The 22,280-nt window shown below is 39.8% G+C and overlaps 1 protein-coding gene and 1 pseudogene across 2 annotated transcripts in view; one reads left to right on the forward strand and one right to left on the reverse strand.

The window, feature by feature from the left end:
- Positions 1-22,280, reverse strand: part of Map3k7 (mitogen-activated protein kinase kinase kinase 7) — a 56,298-nt gene that overhangs the window by 22,357 nt on the left and 11,661 nt on the right. The window contains exons 3-12 of one of the 2 annotated variants that reach the window (XM_021159534.3): positions 20,837-20,902; positions 19,751-19,796; positions 18,293-18,431; positions 16,420-16,544; positions 13,477-13,605; positions 11,090-11,220; positions 9,795-9,876; positions 7,984-8,114; positions 7,327-7,456; positions 4,912-4,992 (exon numbers count right to left, since the gene is read on the reverse strand). In XM_021159534.3, coding sequence (XP_021015193.1) covers positions 4,912-4,992; positions 7,327-7,456; positions 7,984-8,114; positions 9,795-9,876; positions 11,090-11,220; positions 13,477-13,605; positions 16,420-16,544; positions 18,293-18,431; positions 19,751-19,796; positions 20,837-20,902 — 1,060 coding nt within the window. The remainder of the gene's footprint in view (positions 1-4,911; positions 4,993-7,326; positions 7,457-7,983; positions 8,115-9,794; positions 9,877-11,089; positions 11,221-13,476; positions 13,606-16,419; positions 16,545-18,292; positions 18,432-19,750; positions 19,797-20,836; positions 20,903-22,280) is intronic. The other variant, XM_021159535.3, reaches the window with a different exon arrangement.
- Positions 1,065-1,195, forward strand: LOC115031062 (U4 spliceosomal RNA; annotated as a pseudogene).

The raw sequence follows: 22,280 nt of genomic DNA on the forward strand, positions 1-22,280 counted from the left end.
ACATTTGATTCCAGCACTTAGGAGGCAGAGGCAGGGGTGTATCTGTGAGTTCATGTCAGTCTGGTCTATATAGGGAGTTTCAGGACAGCCAGGGCTCTAGACCCTGTCTCAAAAAAGGAACAACAACAAAACAGTGCTACACATCTATGATTTGTCAGAGAAAAACCACAACTTTAAGAACATTTTTTAAAGCTCTCATTGCCAGCTCACGCTATGCAGCCCCCTCTAGGCATCATGGTAAAAAGGCAGGCAGTACCACCAGAGAGTGCTGCCCCAGCTCAGTGCTCCTTCAAGGCTGTCACAGACACAATCCAACTCTTTAAAAGCTGCTCTGTTAGCTACGGGTGAGTTCCTAAGCAAGTGTGCCCGTCGTCGCTGCAGAACTCGGTCAGACATGACTCCTGAGGTCTCACACAGTCCACCCCTTCGCTCTCTCATGGTCTACATCAGTCCACAGATTTCACTACTGATTCATTACAATTTCAAAGCTCACACAGACTCTTGTCTTCACTTGAAAGCAAACTATTATCCTGGAGACCCCTCTTGCCCAACTTATTGGAAAATGTGCGGTTTTTAAGTTCTAAATAATAAAAACTACTCACCCATAGAGTAGGATTGAAACATTGTATAACATTATATATGTAAGCATTCAATTACTGCTTAGTGGTAAACTGATGGCGTAGTTTAAAAATGTGTGCTCATTAGGTTGCCAAGAATCTGTTACTAGTTTCTACAAATTATGCCCATTTCCTTGGAAGGACACCAGATAAGTGTTTTCAAAGCAATTACTAGAGATTGATGATTTCTGCTTTGGAATTATAAGCTTTATTAGATTAGAATTTGAAGCTTAACCTGTTTTCTTTTTTCTTAAAAAAAAAAAAAAAAGTCATTTCTTTTGGACATGGGTTTCACCTTGCAACTCCCAAGTCTGGCTTTGAACTCAGAGAGATTCACAAGTTTCTGTCTCCTGAGTGCTAGGACTAAGGACAAGTGCAACTAGACCTCAATACTAGTTCAGTTTCTAGATTATAAAATGTAACCCTGGTCATTTAAAACATGACGGAAGCTTTGCGCAGTGGCAGTATAGTAGCCAATGAGGCTTATCCGAGGCGTGTTTATTTCTAATTTAAAACTTAAAATATGATGGAGAGAACCCCTGGGTATTTACTATACAGTTAGATTAACTCTATTTAGTTAGTCACAGATACAAAATTCTATTGGATGGGAACAGGAGTATCTTATCAAGGCCCCCTCCCCATTACTCATTAAAGGCTTATGATTGTTAATGAGATTATCTGCGCCAGGTAGGGGCCTTTTTACTGTAGAAAACCTCAAATCCCATTATACTGTTTTTTTCACATGGGAAATGTTTAATAATTTATATAATTCTACTTGAAGAAGTAATTAGAAACATCAGTGTCTATGTTTTATCCTCAAACTAGTGAAGAAGGCAAAACAATGTCTTGGTCTCGCAAGACTGTCCCTGCCTCCAAGTCACCCTTCCCCCTTACTATGATCATCAATGCCCACACACAAAAGGCAGCAAGGAACCCCATGCTGTTGCTTATCTGCCCTTTCCACCTCTCTCTTCCTCACACTTCTGCTATAAAAGTAAATACACAACATAGCCAATATCTTATAAAACTGTGGAAATACATACATACAAACATACATACACACACATATACATATACATACACACACACATACACACACACACACACACACACACACACATATTGGCATCTAAGAGGCCTTAAATACAGTTAACAGACCTAAATTTAATAGATTTAAGGTTTGTTTCCAACTTCAAAAATGACACTATAAACAGTAACATCAGATAAACTCAGGGTGTTTAGGGAACTGGGCAAAATATTTTATGTCAGTTAAGAATGGCTTATAAAGTATTATTACATAAAGAAAAATAGCTAAGATGGAATGTCATTTTTGGTGAAGGTATTCTATCCTTCTGCATACCAGCCCATGTTATCACAAACTCAGAAACCACAAAGGTACAGTCGAGCTGCACTGTTCCTGCCCTCAAGTGGCAGTATTTTAAGGCCCTGTATATCTACAATGGATCCGAGGATATTCAAGTGGCTTAACATGGAATCAAGCACTATAATTAAGACAAATATTCCTTCCACTACTTTAATAAAATCAGTAAGATATATCTTTGTTCTGCCCCAAGGTTTTACTTAAAGCAATCTAATAATGCCTCTCTCATTTCTATTTCTCAAAAGAATCTATTAGAAGTTACTGGCAGCCAACAGTGGTGGCAACGCCTTTAATCCCAGCACTCAGGATGTAAAGGCAGGTGAATCTGAGTTGTAGATGATGCAAATATATATGTTTTTGAAAAGCATAGACTGAGTAGGGGAAGACTGGGATTTCTCGGTTTGTCTGGACCTGTGCCAGCCATTCTACTACCTCATCAAGATGAAGTCATGCATGTCAAACCAAAATAGGAAGGGGATTTGTTTGGAAGGAGGGATTCAGCAAGAAGAGGGAGATGACAGGGGATGGGGTAAAAATGAACAAAATCCACTCTCTACACGTATGGAAATAGCAATGAAAGGACAAATGTGTTCCTATCAAGTCTGTGTGAGCTTGAAGCAGAGCTGTTACTGAGAGGGGGGTTCATGCCAACCAGTACAATGGACTCAACCTACTGCACTCATCCAAAGTGAAGGATTCCTGGGACTATTTATCTGTAACCGTAAAACAGCTGGGTTTCAGTGCTGGTAAACAGGAGTTCAGACATAACAAGAAATATCTAGACAGAGCATTTGAGAGAAATCTAATTGATGGAAAAGAAATTCTGTTAGTGTTAACGAATTTGGGAAAATAAATGCTATTTATAAAATGGCTACAGAAAATGAGATATTCCTAAAGAGTAGGCTCTATTACTAAATTTAATTTTAAGATATAACTTAGAGATACAATAGTGTTTGGCTTTAAAGCCTATCAGTTTCAATTCCAGATCTTGTATTCTTTTTAATTAAAGGCAAATTTGCTTAGTGTTTGGATATCTGGAAAGACCTAACAAGAATATTTAAAACAATTTATTGCTGATTAATTCACTCAAATAGCACTGATGCCCTAGCAATAAATAGCAGAATTAAGGTACGTGTATCTTAAAAAGACCCAATGTCCTAGTCCTCCTAAGTGAAGCTTACCCACAATGTAAGCACTAGGGAGGCATGGAATGCTCTGTCTCCTGTGACTTCAACAAAAGAGTAAAAACGCGTGACTGGAGAGTCAGAAGATCCTGTCTAGGAGAATCATGTACCATCAGGTTTTAATCCATCATCTATGATACGGCTACACTTTCAATCTAGGTACAAGCATGATAAGAAAGTCCATTAAGATGACTACTCTAGCAAAAACCAACCAACCAACCAACCAACCCTGTCATCCCAGGAGTTCCCAGCTTCAGCGCTACAAGTCTTTCAGGTTAGCTCTCCAGCAGGCTGCCCAGGGCTATTATAGCTTGTCAGGTGCATCTGCCCTCTGGTCACTGTGCAGCACTAGCTCCTGCCCCTCTAAACTATTACTATTTCTTCTTTCTTGCCTGCCTTTTAGAATTATAAATCTAATTTAAGATTAAATTACTATTTGTCTAAATATTTTTCTGATTCTGTAATGTATTCAAGGTTATTAGAGCTCTATGTAAATTTAAAGTCTGCCATTTTTGGGACAGTATATCATCCCTGTATGTTATACCTATCAGTGAAATAAAATAATTCCAAATATTTTGCTAATTTCTCAAAAATTCTTTATTTGAATAAATAAAAACTAGTGCATTAGAAATGAGCTAATATTTGAAGTGGTGACAATGTTATAAAACAGAATATCTCTTTAATAATTAACAAAACCACTCAACTACAATTTAAATGAAATGTTAAATAAGTATTATCATGGGCAAAAGTAGAGAATGCCAAAGAATCCACCCAAATCACACATGTGAGAAATATGTTCTCCATCAAAATCTTGGGAGTCAGGCAACAAAAGGAAAAATTTTTAATTTTTTTAACATAAGGGTAAATAATCATTTTTTTTAAAAGATCTACCTTTATTTCATTTATGTTGCCCACCTGTGTGTGTATATGTATGTGTGAGGTGTGTCTGGAGAACAGAGAAGAGCTTTTGTGAGTCTGTTCTCTTTTTCCAACATAAGGGCCCTAGGGATTAGCCTTAGGTCCTCAGGCTGAAGGGATCTCAGTGGCCTAAATGATTATTTAAATATATATAGGGCTCTTATGCCATTTAAGTTTTTTATTAAAAAAGGTGGTTTTTATCCATCTATGAATTTACCTCCATAAGATATAAAAGCATTTGCCAACTGATACACTGAATCGGGTATAAAACATAGCTTGTAGACCTTCCTCTTCATAAACTAGCAGCAGAGCTAACTAGCTGTCTGAGTAGTTTGGGTTCTGGCAAGGTGCACTAAAAAAATAAATAAATAAAATAAAAATTGGCAAGGCTGGCCTGGCTTCAGCTTTCTGCTCTGCAGTTAGTTAGTAACACTGTGCAGCTGCCTGCCCACGGCTCCCCGTAGCCAGGCTGGACAGGGAGGGAGGGAAGTTTCAGAGAGTGGTACCCTCTACTAAAACACACCCAAGTGTAGCTTCTCTCTCACGTCCAACAGAAGAACAGGGAAATGTGCAGGTAGTGTCTGTCCTCCCTTCTGTTATTTTCCTTTCACCTGATTCTTATTGCTGGAGATGTGAAGATATGTTTGCAAATTGGTTTTTGTGTGGCAATCTACAGTTTTCTCTCCATCTCCCTGGGTACAGCATGAGAGGTATCATATCCTATGCAAATTGGAGCAAAAAGCATTTAAAAGTACCGGGATCATTAATCCAGTTCCACAGCCGTTACACCAACACAGGTGGTCTATGGTACCTGATATGACGATCTCAGGGACATCCAGAATGTTGCCAAATGAAGCGGTTTTACGGTGGCCCCGTTTAGGCTTGGAATAGGCTGAAAAAACACACATGTACAGTATACATGCAAACAACCACACACAGTAACACAGGAAATGACTGCACAACAGAACAGTTCTGAAATAGTTGTGTGAATTCATCTCATGCAAAAGGGCATGCAGAACTATCTAACTCTTCGTCCATGCTTAGGGAGGTGATGTTAAAGAGCAAACAGTTTCAGAAGTTTTACACACTGGTTTTAATTAGCAGGAAAAAAAAAAAAACAACAACCCAACAACAAATAAAGAGAGACAAAGCTGCAGGACAATGAAGAAGCTAAATTTCCAATGTGTTCTTAGAAATAGTGTACCTAAGTAAAATCACTGGTATGAGGTGAAGGTAGGGAGGTCAGGACAGGAGGTGCAGGAGTTAGTGAGACAAGCTGCCATGTTTGTGCTTACGGCACAAACAGGAGCAGGAAGATCCTAAGTTAGGTGCTTCCTGGAGTGTGCTATAAATCAAATTCCGTGATTATCAACAGTTGTCATAGCAAAGCATTAAAACATATTTCCCTAAGTTTATCTACAGTGTTTCTAATAAACTGAATATTTATTACAATTTTAAACATTTAGAGTATATAACTGTTAAACAGGAAGGCTGTCAAAGCTGGAATATGAACCTTTCAAAGTAAGATAATTCATTAAAAATTCAAATTATTTAAAATTCAAAGGATGTACTGTCTTACATTTAGGTAGAGAGGACAAAGTAATTTTATGTATGATTATCCTTAAACTGGAAAAATGTCATTCCTATAATATGTAATTACAAATCTGTATCTGATTAGAAAAACAGGCTTAGCAAAATCATAAACTAATATGATAACATTACTTCCCCTTTTGGGGCAGAATCAACATTATGTGTGTATTCTGAATGATAACTGTGAACTGAAGTGGACCCCCAACAATGCTGGCAGTATGTCTCTGTCTACAGACATCTGTGCTTCATGGAGACCAGCAGACCAATGATGGGGACTGACCTCTACTGAACCTGACATTTTCTGAGGATTTACCTGAGGTAGAGACAGCTATTTCCCCACTCATTTCTAGTCTTTTCTTTTCCTTAGCATGGGCTCTGATTTTACTAATGCAGCAATTTCAGCTATGGCTCAGACCCCTTGTGGAATGAGTGTGGAAGCTGCAGAAATCGGTTTCAAAAGCTTCCCCACTTCTGTTTCCTTTTCTTTCCTGCTACCTGAGCAGTGAAGTGACGGCTTGAGCTGTCACAACCATTTTGGACCACAAGGTAACCTTGAGGACAGAAGTTAAACAACAGAGATTGTGACACAGAGACAGAAAACCAGTGCCTAAAGACCACAAGGCGAATCTAGACTTGTCTCTGTGGGCTCAATAGCTTATGTGTTTAAACACTGTCTCTTCAGATAGTCCTTCCTATCTAAAGGCTTTTAGTGCAGGCTGATAAATCAGTGACTGTGATTAGTTTAGACAAGTACAGAACAGTTCATCTGGATGCCACTTTCTACAAAGAGAACACACAGAATCAGAACAGTTTACTTAGAAAACAACTCCGTTTACAGTTTTTTAAAAGTCTGTATATATAATTAAAAGATATGTAGATACATGGAAACTATCCTCCGAAGAGGAGGATTTGTAAGTTTTTACTGTTATTTGTTTTACACTTTTACATGCTCCAATACAATGTTCATTTTTACAATTCACTCTTGTCTAACCTTGAAAGATCAGAAATAACAAAATAAGACGCAAATTAAATTGGCACCACTAAAGTGAAACCCGGTTTAGAAAAGGTGCCAATCTTTTTAATTCTGGCTACATTGTCTATTGTACATTTTAAGAGCTGACAAAATGAAATTTAAACACTATCAAAACCAATGTCTGATAAAACTACTACTATCTATTCTATCATCAGGTAAGCAAACAGCTAGCTGGGCGACTCTGGCCGCTGGCAGGAAGAGCAGGACAACAGCTCCTGGAGCACAATTTCCGGCCAATCATGTTTCATTTCTTGGGCTCAGCATAAAAACACTGGAATTACTCAGCCATAGAAAATACTCTGGTATGGAAAGTTTGATTTCTGAAGCTAGTTTGAGGAGAAAATATATTTGATATATTTGTTATATTTGAAAGTCTGTAACTAGGAAGGTGTATTTTATAATCCAAATATATTTTAAGCCATACTTGTCTATTTAAAATTTGAACCAAAACCTTTACTGCTGAAAGCTTAGAAAACACCGTGAACCCACCATCTGTTTTTAGAAAGCAGATATAAGACACAACCCATTGGCCCTATTGACTACAACCGTGAGTACCATGTAAAGCCATAGGCATTTTTCTCTTTGGGCTTGCAGCCCCTTTACCTGCAGTTGCCACGATCCTGGCTTCTATTTCAGACATGTCAGCACTCATCCTCTTGCCCTCGGAAGTGGGGGGCAAGCTCTCCACACTGCTCCCACGAGAGGCTCCCAAGCTCAGGCGTCCAGATTCACTCTGTTAGGATTACAGGTCAATCTCAAATTACTGAGGATCTTTTCCTGTAGAGATCCTGGGCAGCCCAGGATGCAGATGGTGCTGTTCTGAAGCAGGGAATCTTAGAACGGAGGAGGGACCTAGTAAAGCACAGTAGGCTCAGATATACACGGCTCAAAGCAATCACTTATTGCCAACAACAGCCGTAATACAACCAAACAGGATGAAAAGACAGCCTTGTGAGAACTTCTAACTGGTCCACAGAACCTAAATACATTTCACACTGTTTGTAGGACCCTTAGTTAGAGATGGGTCACCGGGAGGAAGGGGCAGGGCTGACAACAGCAACAGACAGGAGAAAGGAAAACAACTTGTTTGGTAAGAAATGACAGCAAAATTTCATGTCTCTTACCATAAGCTTATTTGTCTGGTACAGAAAGAAAACTCAGGATTGTTACATATCAGAAGATTACAAATAATCTATAACTTTAGCATAATGTTGTGACTATTAGTAAAGAAAACATACAATTTTACTTTTAATAACAAACCTGTTGCTTTGCCTGGTTTTTCAACAGTTTTGACTCCAAGCGTTTAATAGTGTCGTTTGTGGCAGGAACCTGTTCCATATTTGTGTCACTTTTATTACTGGTATTTGTAGAAGCAATGTCCATGAATGAGCCTAGAAAAGCAGACACATTTCAGACTACAGGCTGGGAATAATATGAATGCCTTATTCAATAATGGACAAGACATACGTAAAAGTAAGACTTCCACACCAGTGAAAACACACTAACAACCCATTTTAAATCAAAGTTACAGACAGCACAATAAAAAGCCAACCAGTCTTCTACATAGCCGTAAATAACAATAACCCAAGGGGTTAACCCTGAAGTAGAACTGAGGGTTATTTGCAGAGATGGCAAGCCCGGACGATGAGTGAGTTTGACGAAGAACCAGAACTCAGTCTGGAAAGCATTGTGTCTGTCCCTATCAGACATCAGGTTCTGGATCTCTGAGGATGGAATTCAGGTATAACATGAAAACAGATGCTCTTTCTCTTCCAGTCCCAGGCACTCAGGAGGCGTGGGTTACTGTGCAGACACAGCCAAGTCCAAGAACCACACCACTCACAACCAACCCCCCAAATGGCACAGTTACAAACACACAAATCTCTTAAGGAGTTGACCCCAAGCTCCTGAGGAACATGCACTTTGCCAAGAAGCACAACAGCAAGGCCCGAGGAAGGTGCCAACATTGCAAACACAACGAGTGGATGAGCAGAGGCCATCAAGGCCGTGTGAAGCCTAAGATGGTTAAGCCGGGTGTGCCAGAGGCCTCACCACAACCTCAGCCGCCTGGCTTTCCCTGCTCACCCCAAGCTTGGGAACTAGATTTGAAGCTACACGACCAAGGACCATAGGCTCTGCCAATCAAAGCCCAAGGATCAAACCAAGACAGAGGCTCCAGCTCCAGCTAAGGCCCAGCTTCAGCTCCAGCTCAGGCTCCCAAAGGTGCCTGGTCCCAGTGAAGGCCTCAGAGAAAAGGCTCCTGCCAACATGAAGTCAGATGGACTGCTGGGACACACCTACTTACACACTGTTTGCAGATGACCAGTGACCTATACAGTTTTTGTAAGTAAACTTGAGGTAAGATCTGTTTAAAAAGATAGAGATGAAAGCAAACGAAGAGGTATTTGAAGAGGTAACCAAGGACATGGCGATTAATGGCCAAACCCTTGGCACTCCAGTACTTAGAGCTCAGGAACAACTAGCAAAACAAAACCAAGACCCTGTCAGGAACAAGCTAAGGATGGTCTCCAACAGACCAGTTTCTTGTGTAAGTCTCTTTAGAAAAAAACCAAACCAAACCCCCAAAAAGCAGAACAGAACTAGTAAAGGAATCCAACATTCACAATAATCTGCAGTAGTTTGGGCCAGCAGTGCCCACAGAGAAATAGTTGGGTGTGGGGCATGCATCTTAGTCAGAGAACTCCTGAGGTTTTTGAGGCAGGACTATGTATGAATTTGATGGATGCTATCTTGAATCATACAGTGAGTTCTGGGCTAGCCTGAATACAAAGTGAGACCTTATCACAAAAAGATGAAACTAAGAAACAATGTAAGAATAGCATTCACAGCAATATAATATTCATCTTTTAGACTTAGCTAAACAGTAACAGCAGCCACAGAAGCTTAACCTCAGGGCCTTCATAGAGCAAGGCCCCTGGAAACTTAAACTGCAGTGAGTGAGTCCTGAGAAATGAGGAACTAAAATGCAAGCACAGACATCATTCCTTTCTTCATGACAAATGTCATGGGATGGAGGGAATCCTGCGGCTGCTCTGACTCCATCTGCTTACCTGTGCTGGTGGCTGAGTTGCTCTGCCCTTCATCAGAGTACTGACAAGGATACTGTAAAGGCTCATCCGCTCCTGGGAAGTACTGTATAAAAGCAAGTCACAATTTAAAATGCCTTTAGTACAGAGTAGAGCCTGTTACATGACATGAGTTCAAGAGCATCTGCGTCACTGTTGTAGTTTAGGGTGCACCCGAGGTGGATGTAGCTCAGTTTCCCCTCAGGCGTGTACTGACTGTGGAGCAGCATCTGTTTTCTGATCAAAGATGATGATATGTGCTCCTTTTGGAAAATTTAGCAGCAGACAATGTCATGTGCCCACACAAGCACTGAGATAACAGCAAAGAGAAGCTCTCGAGGGGAATAGCAGGGTCACTGTTCATAGCGTACCAGACTTGCAAGAGTGACATATATTGACAAACTGTTGCAAAGACTATTAGTCTGACAACTGGGAATGAACACTTCTGAGCCAGCTTTAGAACTCACATTTTAAACATTAAGAACATACCTTATGGAAGCCCTCTTAAGAACTGGGGACATAATATTAAAATATTTACTGAACAATGAAGTTTTTTTTCCAAATTAGACACGATGGAACAGTTATCATTTTACTTATACATCTTAAAGTTTAGGTGTATGAACTTAAGTCACAGTTACCACTTACAGTTCTTGTTGGAAAAAAAAAATCTATTTTCAATAAAAGAAAAAAAATCTAAAATATTTGAAATGACTCTAAAGTGTTTAGATTTGTAGAGTAGGGAATTTGGTTATCTAAAAGGTTTCCTAAATTAGGATTCTATAAGGCCTAGAAAAAAAAGTATAGTTTTTATTGGCATCTGAAAACACACAATATAAAGTCCAAACAGCAAAAATTAACATTCCTCAGTTACATGTCTCTTAAGATACAGTACACTGTATAAGTGAATGTGTTTTGATGAAAATCTGACAAGCTGAGTTTAGTTCAGCATGTTATCAATTACATATATTTGTAGGCACTGCAAAGCTTTAGACACCCTCTCCCATCCTCTCTCATAGGCTCTGTCCCTGGCACAAACATTAGTATAGGACAGCAAGTCCGACACCTAGTCTAACTCTCTTGCCATTAGAGAGAGCTAGATATTGTCTGACAATAATGCTTTCTCTTCTAACTATGTGAGTAATAAACGCCTACTCTAACTTGAGTAGCACTGGAAAGTAGAATACAGGAAACTGTTGCCATTCCTTCACTTTAAACGCCCACTAAAAGCTGGCATATATTAAAGTCCCCCTACCCAAAGCCCCTCAAAAGAAGGATTATACCCGCATCAAGTGAGTCATTATTTTCACAATTTCCTCCATTGAAGGGCGCTGAGAAGGGTCCTTAGACCAACAGCGTGTCATCAAGCTCTCAATGGGCTTAGGTAAATTTTTGATCAGTGGTGGTCGAGTGCCTATAATTGAAAATTAGAGAAAGAAAAGAATTAGCTACCTAAAGGGCAGTACAAGATTTTTAAAGTTTACTTCTAACAATATTGGAATTAGCATTTTCATCTTTTAGTTTACCATTTGCTGTTTGTTTGTATGCATGCATCTTTCTCTCTTTATTTGTTGTGCCTATTTTTTTTCCACAAAGGGCAAACTACAGGATAACTTACACTGCAGTCTGTAGCACATGGTGATAATAACAGTAAGAACTAAGACTGTTTTACTTGGGCTAATTGCACACCTTTAACCCTAGAACTTATGAGGCAGAGGCTGGTGAAGCCATAGGTCTCGTTCAGCCAGGACTGCCAGTGAGACTGTCTCAAATATTCTTTCAACAAGCAGCAAAGGCTATGCATTGAGAAAAACAGTAGCTGACTTGAGGAAAGATGAATTTTTAGACTACAAAAAATTCAAATGTGTTTGAAAAAAAAATCTTCCATTTATACAAAGTGGCCAACCAGTGTCACATTCACTGACTACCCTTAGCTGTGGTGTCACACTCCTTCTCTTCCCTCAATCATGTTGTTGCACTCACTGACTCCCCTCAGCTGTGGTGTCACATTCACTGACTTCCCCATCTGTGGTGTCACACTCACTGACTTCCTCAGCTGTATTGTCACACTCACTGACTTCCCCATCTGTGGTGTCACAGTCACTGACTTCCTCAGCTGTGGTGTCACAGTCACTGACTTCCTCTGCTGTGGTGTCACACTCACTGACTCCCCTCAGCTGTGGTGTCACAGTCACTGACTTCCTTAGCTGTGGTGTCACAGTCACTGACTTCCTCAGCTGTGGTGTCACACTCACTGACTTCCCCATCTGTGGTGTCACACTCACTGACTCCCCTCTGCTGTGGTGTCACACTCACTGACTCCCCTCTGCTGTGGTGTCACACTCACTGACTCCCCTCTGCTGTGGTGTCACACTCACTGACTTCCCCAGCTGTGGTGTCACACTCACTGACTCCCCTCAGCTGTGGTGTCACACTCACTGACTTCCCTCAGCTGTGGTGTCACACTCACTGACTCCCCTCAGCTGTGGTGTCACACTCACTTACTTCCCCATCTGTGGTATCACACTCACTGACTTCCCCAGCTGTGGTGTCACACGCACCAGTTGCAGTTACCACTTCACAAGCTGAAAACTGTCAACTGTCTTACAGTTTTTAAAGCCTGTGGTGGTCTTACTAAGTCTCCCACACCAGGGTAGCTTCATATATATTACAATCTTTGTAGTTTATTCAATTAACAAGCTAGTTCTTTTACTCTGTGCTTCACTGACAATCCTTTACTGAAAACTGATAGAGGAAGCACACTGTCTTGGTCAAGGCTCTTACAGTTTCTATACCAACACTAGGATGTAACATTAAAGTTGGTAGAGGAGACTGACAAAGCAGCTAAGATGACTTTGATGACGTTTTGGTTTGGCCAGTCTACAAGTGCTCTGAAGAGTTAGTGCTTGTTCTTCGATCACCTGAGGACGAGCATACAAACATGTACTCATCAGAGTGATTAGAGGCACATGAAGTAACATGGCACTGCAGCTCCTTCACTGAGACTTTCCCCGAGAAACTGTGAAGTGTCTATTAGTGAAGGAGACATCCTAACACACATTTACAGACAGAAGCATCACTGGAAGTATGTGACCAGACATAAGAACTGAGCCCATGAAGTCACTATGATGAAAAGAGCACTTCCTTGAGTCAGAGGGCCTGGATTTGGGTGGTAGCTCCATCACTGTCTCCTTGTGATATTAGTGTATGTAAGTATGGTTGAGAATATAAATACCACACATGTGAAACACTGTATGCTGTGCCTTTTGGGGCTTAAGTCACAACTCTTACCAGTAGCTTTGCTTTCTCTCTTGATGAGAGAGAGACTTGTTTCCTACGAAAGCTCCCCAACTATAGACAGGTGGGAATCAATATGAGCCTTTCTTTCTGTACTTTCCCCCAGTGTTTCTCTATCTCTGAGATAGACTGTGGCATTGGCCAAGGACTACTGTGTCTTTCCCTAACCAGAGCAGCTGCCAGTCTTGGCCCTGTGTGGAGGAGTCTAAGTTCTCCCCACAGGAACCAGAGACAAAGGTACAGAAAGGAAGGTGGTCTGGTAACAACTGTATTTCAGTATCAGATACACATGGTCTCTGAGGAAGAGGATAGGAACAGTTTTCCAAAGATGAAATATACAAAGTCTATTAAAGAAGAATTTCTTTTGACAAACCATTATGAACAGCCCACATGATTCTGAAAGCTGGGCCACCGATCTCATCGAAGGGTTTCCGGCGTGTTATCACTTCCCAGAGGATAATACCCCAGCTGAAGACATCACACTTTTCACTGTAATTGCTACCTACAAAAAAGGCAGGGTCATCTTGAGACCTGATCCACAGGAATTACAGAACAACCAGTTTTATAAATTTTAAAAGAATGGGAATTTTGGAGAAGAGACTGCCACAATTACTTAAACAATTACTTTCTTTAATACTGTCAACAAATATTTTTACTGAGTTAAATAAATATTAATAATATACTCAAAATCTATGTGAGAAAGTCAGTTATTGCCTACTTTTTCAACAAGATGCACTGGTCTTTCTGCTTCTCTGTATAGACTAATCCATACACATGTAGGCACAGTTTGAACACCCATATATTTTTTTCTGTAATTTTTCAACTTGTCTTTTAGAAGAAGGTATTTTATTTTTATTTTTTGTGTATTAATGATGTTTTTCCCTATGTATGTCTCTGTACCATATGTAGCAATGGCCATGGAGGCCAGAAGAAGTCATTGGGCACCAGGAATCTGGAGTTACAGACCTTTGTGAGCCTCCAGGTGGGTGCTGGGGTTTGAGTCTGGATCCTCTGTAAAAGCAGCAAGTGTTCTTTACCTCTGAGCCACTGCTCCTGCTGCTCAATTTCTTTTGGAAGCACTCATTTGGGGATGGAACTCAGGGACTTTTTCATACAAAGCATATGTTCTATGACTGAACTCTATCCTCAGCTCCTGTAATTTGTTACTTTAATAGGTTTCCTGCTCTGTGGCTAACAGCATTCTTTGCTATCAGAATAAAGCACTGTTTTAATTTAGTGGTTTAATATATAGTTAAAATTCTTAATTTAAAAACTACAAAGAAAACTTAAGTGATTAAAATTATGAGAAACAAATAAAAACTAAGCAGATTATGAACAAAATTGTACTAGTAAGATGAAGAACACACCAACAATATATATATCCAAAACTACTACCACCAATAAAAAATGTACATCCCAATTATTATGATAGATTCCTAAGCAAAATAGTATATAATAATATAGAATGTATCAATAGCAATCGAATTTTGGCTACAGCTGCTGCCTGCTGATACCTTTCAGAAATTTAGAAATTTATATAACCTAATAGTCTGGAAATGATTGAGTACTTTTTATAACAAACAAACCTCTTTGATTATTTACTACAACAATAGTGCACCACTGTAATGCACAGAAAGTGACATTAAATAAGTGACTGAATTATTAGAATAGGCACCTGTATTATCCAGATGAAAGAGAAGACATTATTTAATTTTATGTAAAATAGCTTTAGTCTGACATTTTGTTTTTGTATTTTTTTTCTTTCTGCATAGCCCTTTCTGTCCTAAAACTTATTATGATGTAGTGGATGAGGCTGGCCTCAAACTCAAAAAAATCTGCCTGTCTCTGCCAAGTCTTTGTAATTAGACTTGAGGGAACAATATTCTTTAAGTCAAGTGACAAGTTGCATAGCATTTCCCTCTTTCTCTGGGATGGCGAAACACAAAACAATAAAAATGTTTAAAATTCACCAACAACCAGGCTGGTTAACAGCACTGACTGCTCTTCCAGAGGTCCCAAGTTCAATTCCCAGCAACCACACTGTGGCTCACAACCACCTGTAATGGGATCTGACGCCCTCTTCTGGTGTGTCCAAAGACAGCTACAGTGTACTCACATACATTAAAAAAGGAAGAAAGCAAGCAAGCAAGCAAGCCAAGCCAAGCCTGATTCTTGAATGCACTTTGCACATTCACACAAATGGACATTCACACAAGGCCCATTTCTTTATCTCAGTGTCTCTTACTTAAAAAATAATTTGACATTTCATATAGAAACTTAAATATACAGACTAATCTTATAAATTCTGAGTGAGCTATGGATCCTATTACAGATGGTTGTGAGCCACCATGTAGTAAAAGAAAGCAACTGTTAGCATATCCTTTACTGTACCTTATCTGTACTCAGTGGCATGTGGTCTTTTTAAGGCATGCTGATTTAAGCCTTCGCTCTCTTTTTAACTGATAGCAGATGAGAGCAAAGGCACAGCTTTCTCCTTATTTTGGGTGTATACAGAAGTCTCCATAGTCTCTGACCTAGGGGGAATACAGAGCTATTGCTCTGTGCCTTTGTTCAGGAACACTTGTCAGCTAATCAGTATCTCACCTGGTTCTCTGTGTGGTTAAAGGACTCTTCACCTAACACTTGACTGGTTAACTCGTCCCCCCTCACGGCACTCTAGAGCACGCTGAGAGAATACTCTAACACGTACTTTCACGCTTCTCACATGTTCAAAGCCTTCCTGTACTCAGGCAGCTCTACTTAAGCAGCGAAGCCACCATGACCATCCCTGAAAAGGGAAAGCACTGCTCTGGATAAGTTGTTTACCTTACAAAATGTGTACTGCGGTACATATGAGCTCCTTTTTCTAAACAGTTTTGAAAGCATCTCAAGCAAAGGTGATCAGGCAGACAGGTTCTCAATTATGCAACCTGTGAATAGTGAGGATTGGCTATCCATGTTTGAGAATCTGCACAGAAAATGTCAATTTAAATTCTGCCATAAAATTTGGGCTCTCGCCGGGCGTGGTGGCGCACGCCTTTAATCCCAGCACTCCGGAGGCAGAGGCAGGCGGATTTCTGAGTTCGAGGCCAGCCTGGCCTACAAAGTGAGTGCCGGGACAGCCAGGGCTACACAGAGAAACCCTGTCTCGAAAAACCAAAAAAAAAAAAAAAAAAAATGGGCTCTCAGACTATATACTCAGGGAGACCTTTTTCTGTACTCTTCAGAAGCGACACGATGTGCAGTGTTAGAGTGCATCCTGGATTTAGAAGCTCTGGGGCACATTACCGACCATTCCATGCTTCTCGGACTGTACCTTCAAACACTTCGGGCGCCATCCAAGCAGCACTCCCTTTGTTATTGGTCATGTGTGTCTGGATGTCACAAGCTGTACCAAAATCGCAGATTTTTAGAACTGTCCCTCCTGCAACCAGCAGCAAGCTATTATAAAAAGTTCAAAATTCACAGTCAGTACTTGATTTTACAAGAAAACAAAAAATAATTATGGAACTGGAAAAAAGCTAAGTTAAAGAAACACAATTATTAAACTTTATAAAACATTACTTGGTCACTATACAAGACTTATATCTGTAGGAATATCAGCAAAAATTAAAAGGCCACAACCTTTTACTCATAATTGAGGGAGACCATCATATTCATATTTTGATGTCTTCATCTCTAGTTCCATGACAGTTCCTGACCAAATGTTCCTATGGCTGAGCTCTGAGGTTTCTGCAGTGTAGCACTGGGGTGCTGAAGTGAGAGTCTGATCACAAACATTTACACTACTCAATGGGACAAATAACCTAACTGAAGATAAAGTAAGATACATCAACACAGATGGGAAGCAATAGCACTGGTCTGTTTCTGCAGTATAGGAGATTGAATCATGGGTCTTGTGTATGCCAGACAAATGTTCTATCACTCAGTTATAGCTGCAGACCAATGCTTCTTATTTTATGTGTTAATTTTGAAGATATGTCTCAATGTTTAATTTCAAAACTGTTTCTGAATTTCGAATGTGTGTGTATGTGGGGGAGGGTATGAATCTCCTATAGTTAAGACAGTCTCTAGATGCTAGGAATGTCTCAGGACTTCAACATACTAGGTGCTATGACTCAACTACAATTACTAACTAGCAACCTTTTACCACAAAGCTGTACTTTTGACAATAAACAGAAATGCAGATGGGTTATAAAATGTGCATAACCACACCATAGTCGCAGTCAAAAGAAGTAAATAAAAACTCACTATTAGATATCTTATTAACTTATTGTATGTAAGGTTCTACTTAAACTCTAACTGGAGAACTAATTCTTTAATTCAATGCAATTATAATGAGCAGATAAGCCCCTGTTCATCATGTTATACTACCAAACACTCCTGTTGTATTTCAACTCTTCTAAGTATGCACATCAACAACAAGATTGCCATCATCTCACTGTTCCTGTTCACATTCCTGTTACTCAACCATTTTAAAGGTTCTTTTGAAGGGTCAGGATTCTCAGCGACTATGGAGAAATCTGGGCTGTTTACACCTGTACTCAGATTCAGAAATGCTTTTATTCCCTCTAAGAAAAGCAAGCACCCCACTGGTACAGTTCTCCACCATGTCTACCATATGTAGACCCTGTTCCTCTTAGGAATGCAGCAAGGCCACTGGCACAGCTCTGCACTGTGCTTACCATGTGCAGACCCTGCTCCTATTAGGAATGAAGCAGGAACAGTCTTCAGACTTGTCTCTGCTCTTCGAAAACTATGCAAGAACAATTTTATATACTGAAGGTACAAAATGGGCTACCAGATTCTAATTATTACAATGTAAAGTTGGCATTAATAAAAATATCTCCCAGCCGGGCGTGGTGGCGCACGCCTTTAATCCCAGCACTTGGGAGGCAGAGGCAAGCGGATTTCTGAGTTCGAGGCCAGCCTGGTCTACAAAGTGAGTGCCAGGACAGCCAGGGCTACACAGAGAAACCCTGGCTCGAAAAACCAAAAAAAAAAAAAGCTTTAAAAATATCTCCCATAGACAACATTCTACAATAATAAGTTTAGATAAACAGTTAGATGATAAAAGTAAAAAATAATACTGTAAGCAAGAAGGGAAGAGAAAGGGAAAGGCAAGAGCAACAGTTACCTTGAACCAGGCAGAGAAGGCGAGAAGCCAGTGCCACCCTGCTAGAACTTACTTTGGAGGCTTGAGGTCCCTGTGAATCAGCGCTTTGGGCTGCATGCTGTGCAGGTAAGCCACTCCTTGGGAACACTGTAAACACCAGCTCATGGCGTGAGCAGCAGTGTAGTAAGGCAATGGCTCAGCACCATGCAGCACTGTAAGAGAAAGGCACGACAAACTAAAAAGAACTTTACTGCTTCTAATATGAAACAATATAAATGCATCAAAACACCCAAACAAGTATTCTTTTACAAATACTCCAGTCCCACTTTTAAGCCTTTTTGAGATTAAAAAAAAAAAACAATAATATTTAAGAAATTTTAGTAAATAACTCCATATGGTCATTCAAATAAAATCAGTAATACTATCACACTTCTTAAAATTGATATTACCTTTCACATAATCACATAAATTATAAGCAATCCTGTTCATTATGAGGTTGAGTCGGAGAACAATAGTGAGACAAGATGGCCATATAAGATGCTTACAACTACCCTGTGTATTGTAGCTAAGAAAGTAGCAGTTCTTGCAAATAAAATGAGAGCAGTAGACACAAGTCAACAACAAAGACAGTGGGTATAGCTAAACGTGTATGTAAAATAACGGTAACTTAAAAGTAAATGCTACTGGTTTTATAAAGCTTTCAGGGACAACTCACACATACGTGAAGTTGGTATTTTTAAGGTGAGAGCTTTGTTCCACAGTGGTAATAGCAGCAGTACAAAAGGTTTTTGTGTGTTAGCACTGGTAGTTTGAATGAGAATGGCCCAATGGACTCAGGTGTGGAAACTTGGCCTCCATATGATGGAACTGTTTGGGAAGGACTGGGCGGTGTGGCCTTGCTAGAGAAAGCAGGTCAGTGGAGGTGGGCTTTGAGATTTCAAGACTCAGCCATGCCCAGTGTGCTCACTGCCTCCTGCTTTTGGATAGAGATGTAAGCTCTCAACTGCTGCAGCTCACATGCTTGCTGCTACAAAGCCCCACCCTCTGAAACCATACACCCGATTAAACTCTTATTGAGTTGCCTTGGTCATGGTCACGATAGGAAAGTAAAAATCTAAAATGTTCTGTGACGTTTGTTCTCGCCACTTTATGTTTTGAAAAGGAAGTGTTATAAAGCACGGTAATATGAAATATAGCCAAGAGTTCTAAAATGAAGGCTTCAAACTAAAAAACAGAAGAGTGGGAAAAAGTCTACACACATGTATTTAAAAACAACTGTTACTTCACAAACTTTGAACATAGTATATTGTTAACTTAAAAATTTATATAAATGTCATACCTCTTTCTCGCCCTAAGTCCTTAGCAGTGAAAACAGAACCAAAAACAAACAAATGAACAAACCCAGAAAGCACAATGACTTCCTCTGAGAGCTCTGAAGGTAAACTGTGACAACAATAGGTGATTGAGTTGTTCTTAAAAGCCTTCCAATTGCTTCAGTCTCCTAGGTAAAGCAGGGTTAGCAAATACTCACCATTATACAATGAGCCCCCCTCTGCATATTCCATCACAAGACATACCTAAAGAAAATATATGCCAGAATTTACTGGAGTGGCAACATTGTTGGGCCCTCCCTCTGATAACTTAGTTCAACCGCCTAACTGTCCTGAAAATTATTCTTTTGGCTCCTACTCTGTGAATGACACTAACAGAAGGAACAGGTATCTGTGATCAAAGAACTTGTCTTCAAGGTGCCTGCTCAGATTAGCATAATATTACTATACATTACATATTATCACTAAATTAATATCTATTATAATATAAAAATACAATAATGTTATATATTACTATAATTATATAAAACTCATATATATTATAATGTAATAATATATAGTTATATATGATATAGTATATTATAATGAATATTAATATATAAAATAGATCACAAAATTTTGGGGAAAAAATAGAATTATAAGACCTTTTGAGGACCAGTGCTAATAAAGCTATGTTCTAGAACATCAAGTCTTATAACGAGGTGAGTTATGGATTTACCTCGGTTAGTGAGGAGAATGGACAGGCAGGGGTATGCACTACTCCACGACAGCACAGGTTTTACTCAGATGGGCTATAGTAGAAGAAGCAGAACCCACTGACTGCTTACAGGTAGGCAGTTACAGGGCAGAAAAGAGGAAAAGGAAAGGACTGACAAGTTCCCCTTTGTTGGCCCCCTCACTGACCACTGTTAGGTTAGTTAAGGAAGACAGATGAGTGGGAACATGGGAATGTCAGGTGATCTGTCTTGGCCAACAATTACACGGTCCATCAGTGGGGAAGGTAAAAATTTAGAAGAACAAATTACATTTTTTCTGGAATTTAAAATATTTTGAGAATAATTGTTTACTCAAGATAAAGGAGCATTATAAATTGGTGTGGCCGAGGCTAATAGGTACCTGAGATGGCAACACCAACATACTGTCTTGTTAGGGCTTGAAGCAAACGAAATGCAGAAAATATTTTCAGAAATAAAACTACAATGGAACAGATGAAAACAGCCTTATAAATCATATAAACTGATACACTTGCCACTGTTTCCTATAGGGAGATGGAGAGGGAGACTTACTGGATTCAGGCAGGCTCCATACAACTTCACAATATTAGGATGGTTCACACGTGACAACTGCCGGAGCTGTAACAAATTATGGATCCTTCAGAAGTGCTAGGTTTTCAGGTGCTTATGTACCCATGCTGTTCAAATCTTACTGTCATATAGAACATTTGTTTAAATCATACCAGGTATGCTCTGTTCCCATGATGGCCACAGGCAGTGGCCATCCCCAGTGCCTGTAGAATCCCCATCCTACAGTTCAAGTGGGGTCACAGACATAATCAAATATATGAAGACAGAGAGGTCATTAAACCATGCACAAAGTGCTGTAATGGGGTTAAGAACAAGGCAGGGTAAACTGAGGAAACCAGCTGCCAAAAGTCAAGGCACCATCTCAGTTATGGTACTGACTGAGCCACCCACACCACAAGTGTGGTACTTTCCTACAGGTATCAATTTACTTATTCTGTATCGATTCCTGATGCGTCCAGACTCTGAAAGATAGGAACTATTACTTCCATTTTAATATGAGACCTTGAGGTTAAGTTCCAGAGAGGATAAAGCAGCTGTTAAAGAGTCTATAGTCAGATTTGAACTTCTGTTTACCTGTCATGAAATACATGCTCTTTCTGAATGGTTAGTTGCCTCTAATTCCATTTCCTGTCTTGTAGTTACTGCAAAGAGCTTGGTGTGTGTGTGGTGTGTATGTGTGGGGGGATCATTCAGTTGTAGAGCATTTGACAAGTACGCCTTAGGCTTTAGCTCCAGTCCACCATATATCCCAAGTCGATCCCCAGTATAAAAAAGTGGAGCGGAGCTTCAGGGGTAGGAGAGAAGACTGACACTCCAACTTCCTGTCTCAACCTTCCCCAAGCCAGGAATTACACTGAGGCTGGTCCCCAGTGTAAGGTTTCAAGTTTCTGCACTGTCTTTCTCCTACAACATCATGCTGCTCCTTCTCTCTCCCTTGTCCCCCCTGTCTTTCCCCTGCTCTCTCCTGCTTTTCTCCACAGTGCCATAACTTAACCTCTTTTTTATCATATGCCACTGGACAGTTTTCTTTACAGTTGATATTCATGGACTTTTTTCATCCTTAGAAAATTAGCTGACTCTTTTTTAAAATGTTATTTCATGTAACTTTTTACTATTATGTATTTATTATCTGTCAACATTCCATCTTGGCAAAACTCATCATTAACTTCACATAGCACATTATTCAAGCACATATTTCTGTTTTCTCTGAGTCTCATAAATAGGTGAGGTTTTTGTTGTTGTGTGTCAGGTATAAACTCAGAAGGATGAAGAGACTCTGCAAGGAGGTAATAGTATACCATTTGGAAGTTGACAAGCTAGTGATGAGTAATAACTGACCCAGCAGACCTAGAACCAAGCAATGAAAACAAGTGAAGCAACATGATTAATTTCATAAAATCTATTATGTAGAAGAAACTCAAAAGTT

Source organism: Mus caroli, unplaced genomic scaffold (genome assembly GCF_978045245.1).
Source record: "Mus caroli unplaced genomic scaffold, Mus_caroli_1 scaffold_6, whole genome shotgun sequence".
NCBI lineage: Eukaryota > Metazoa > Chordata > Mammalia > Rodentia > Muridae > Mus > Mus caroli.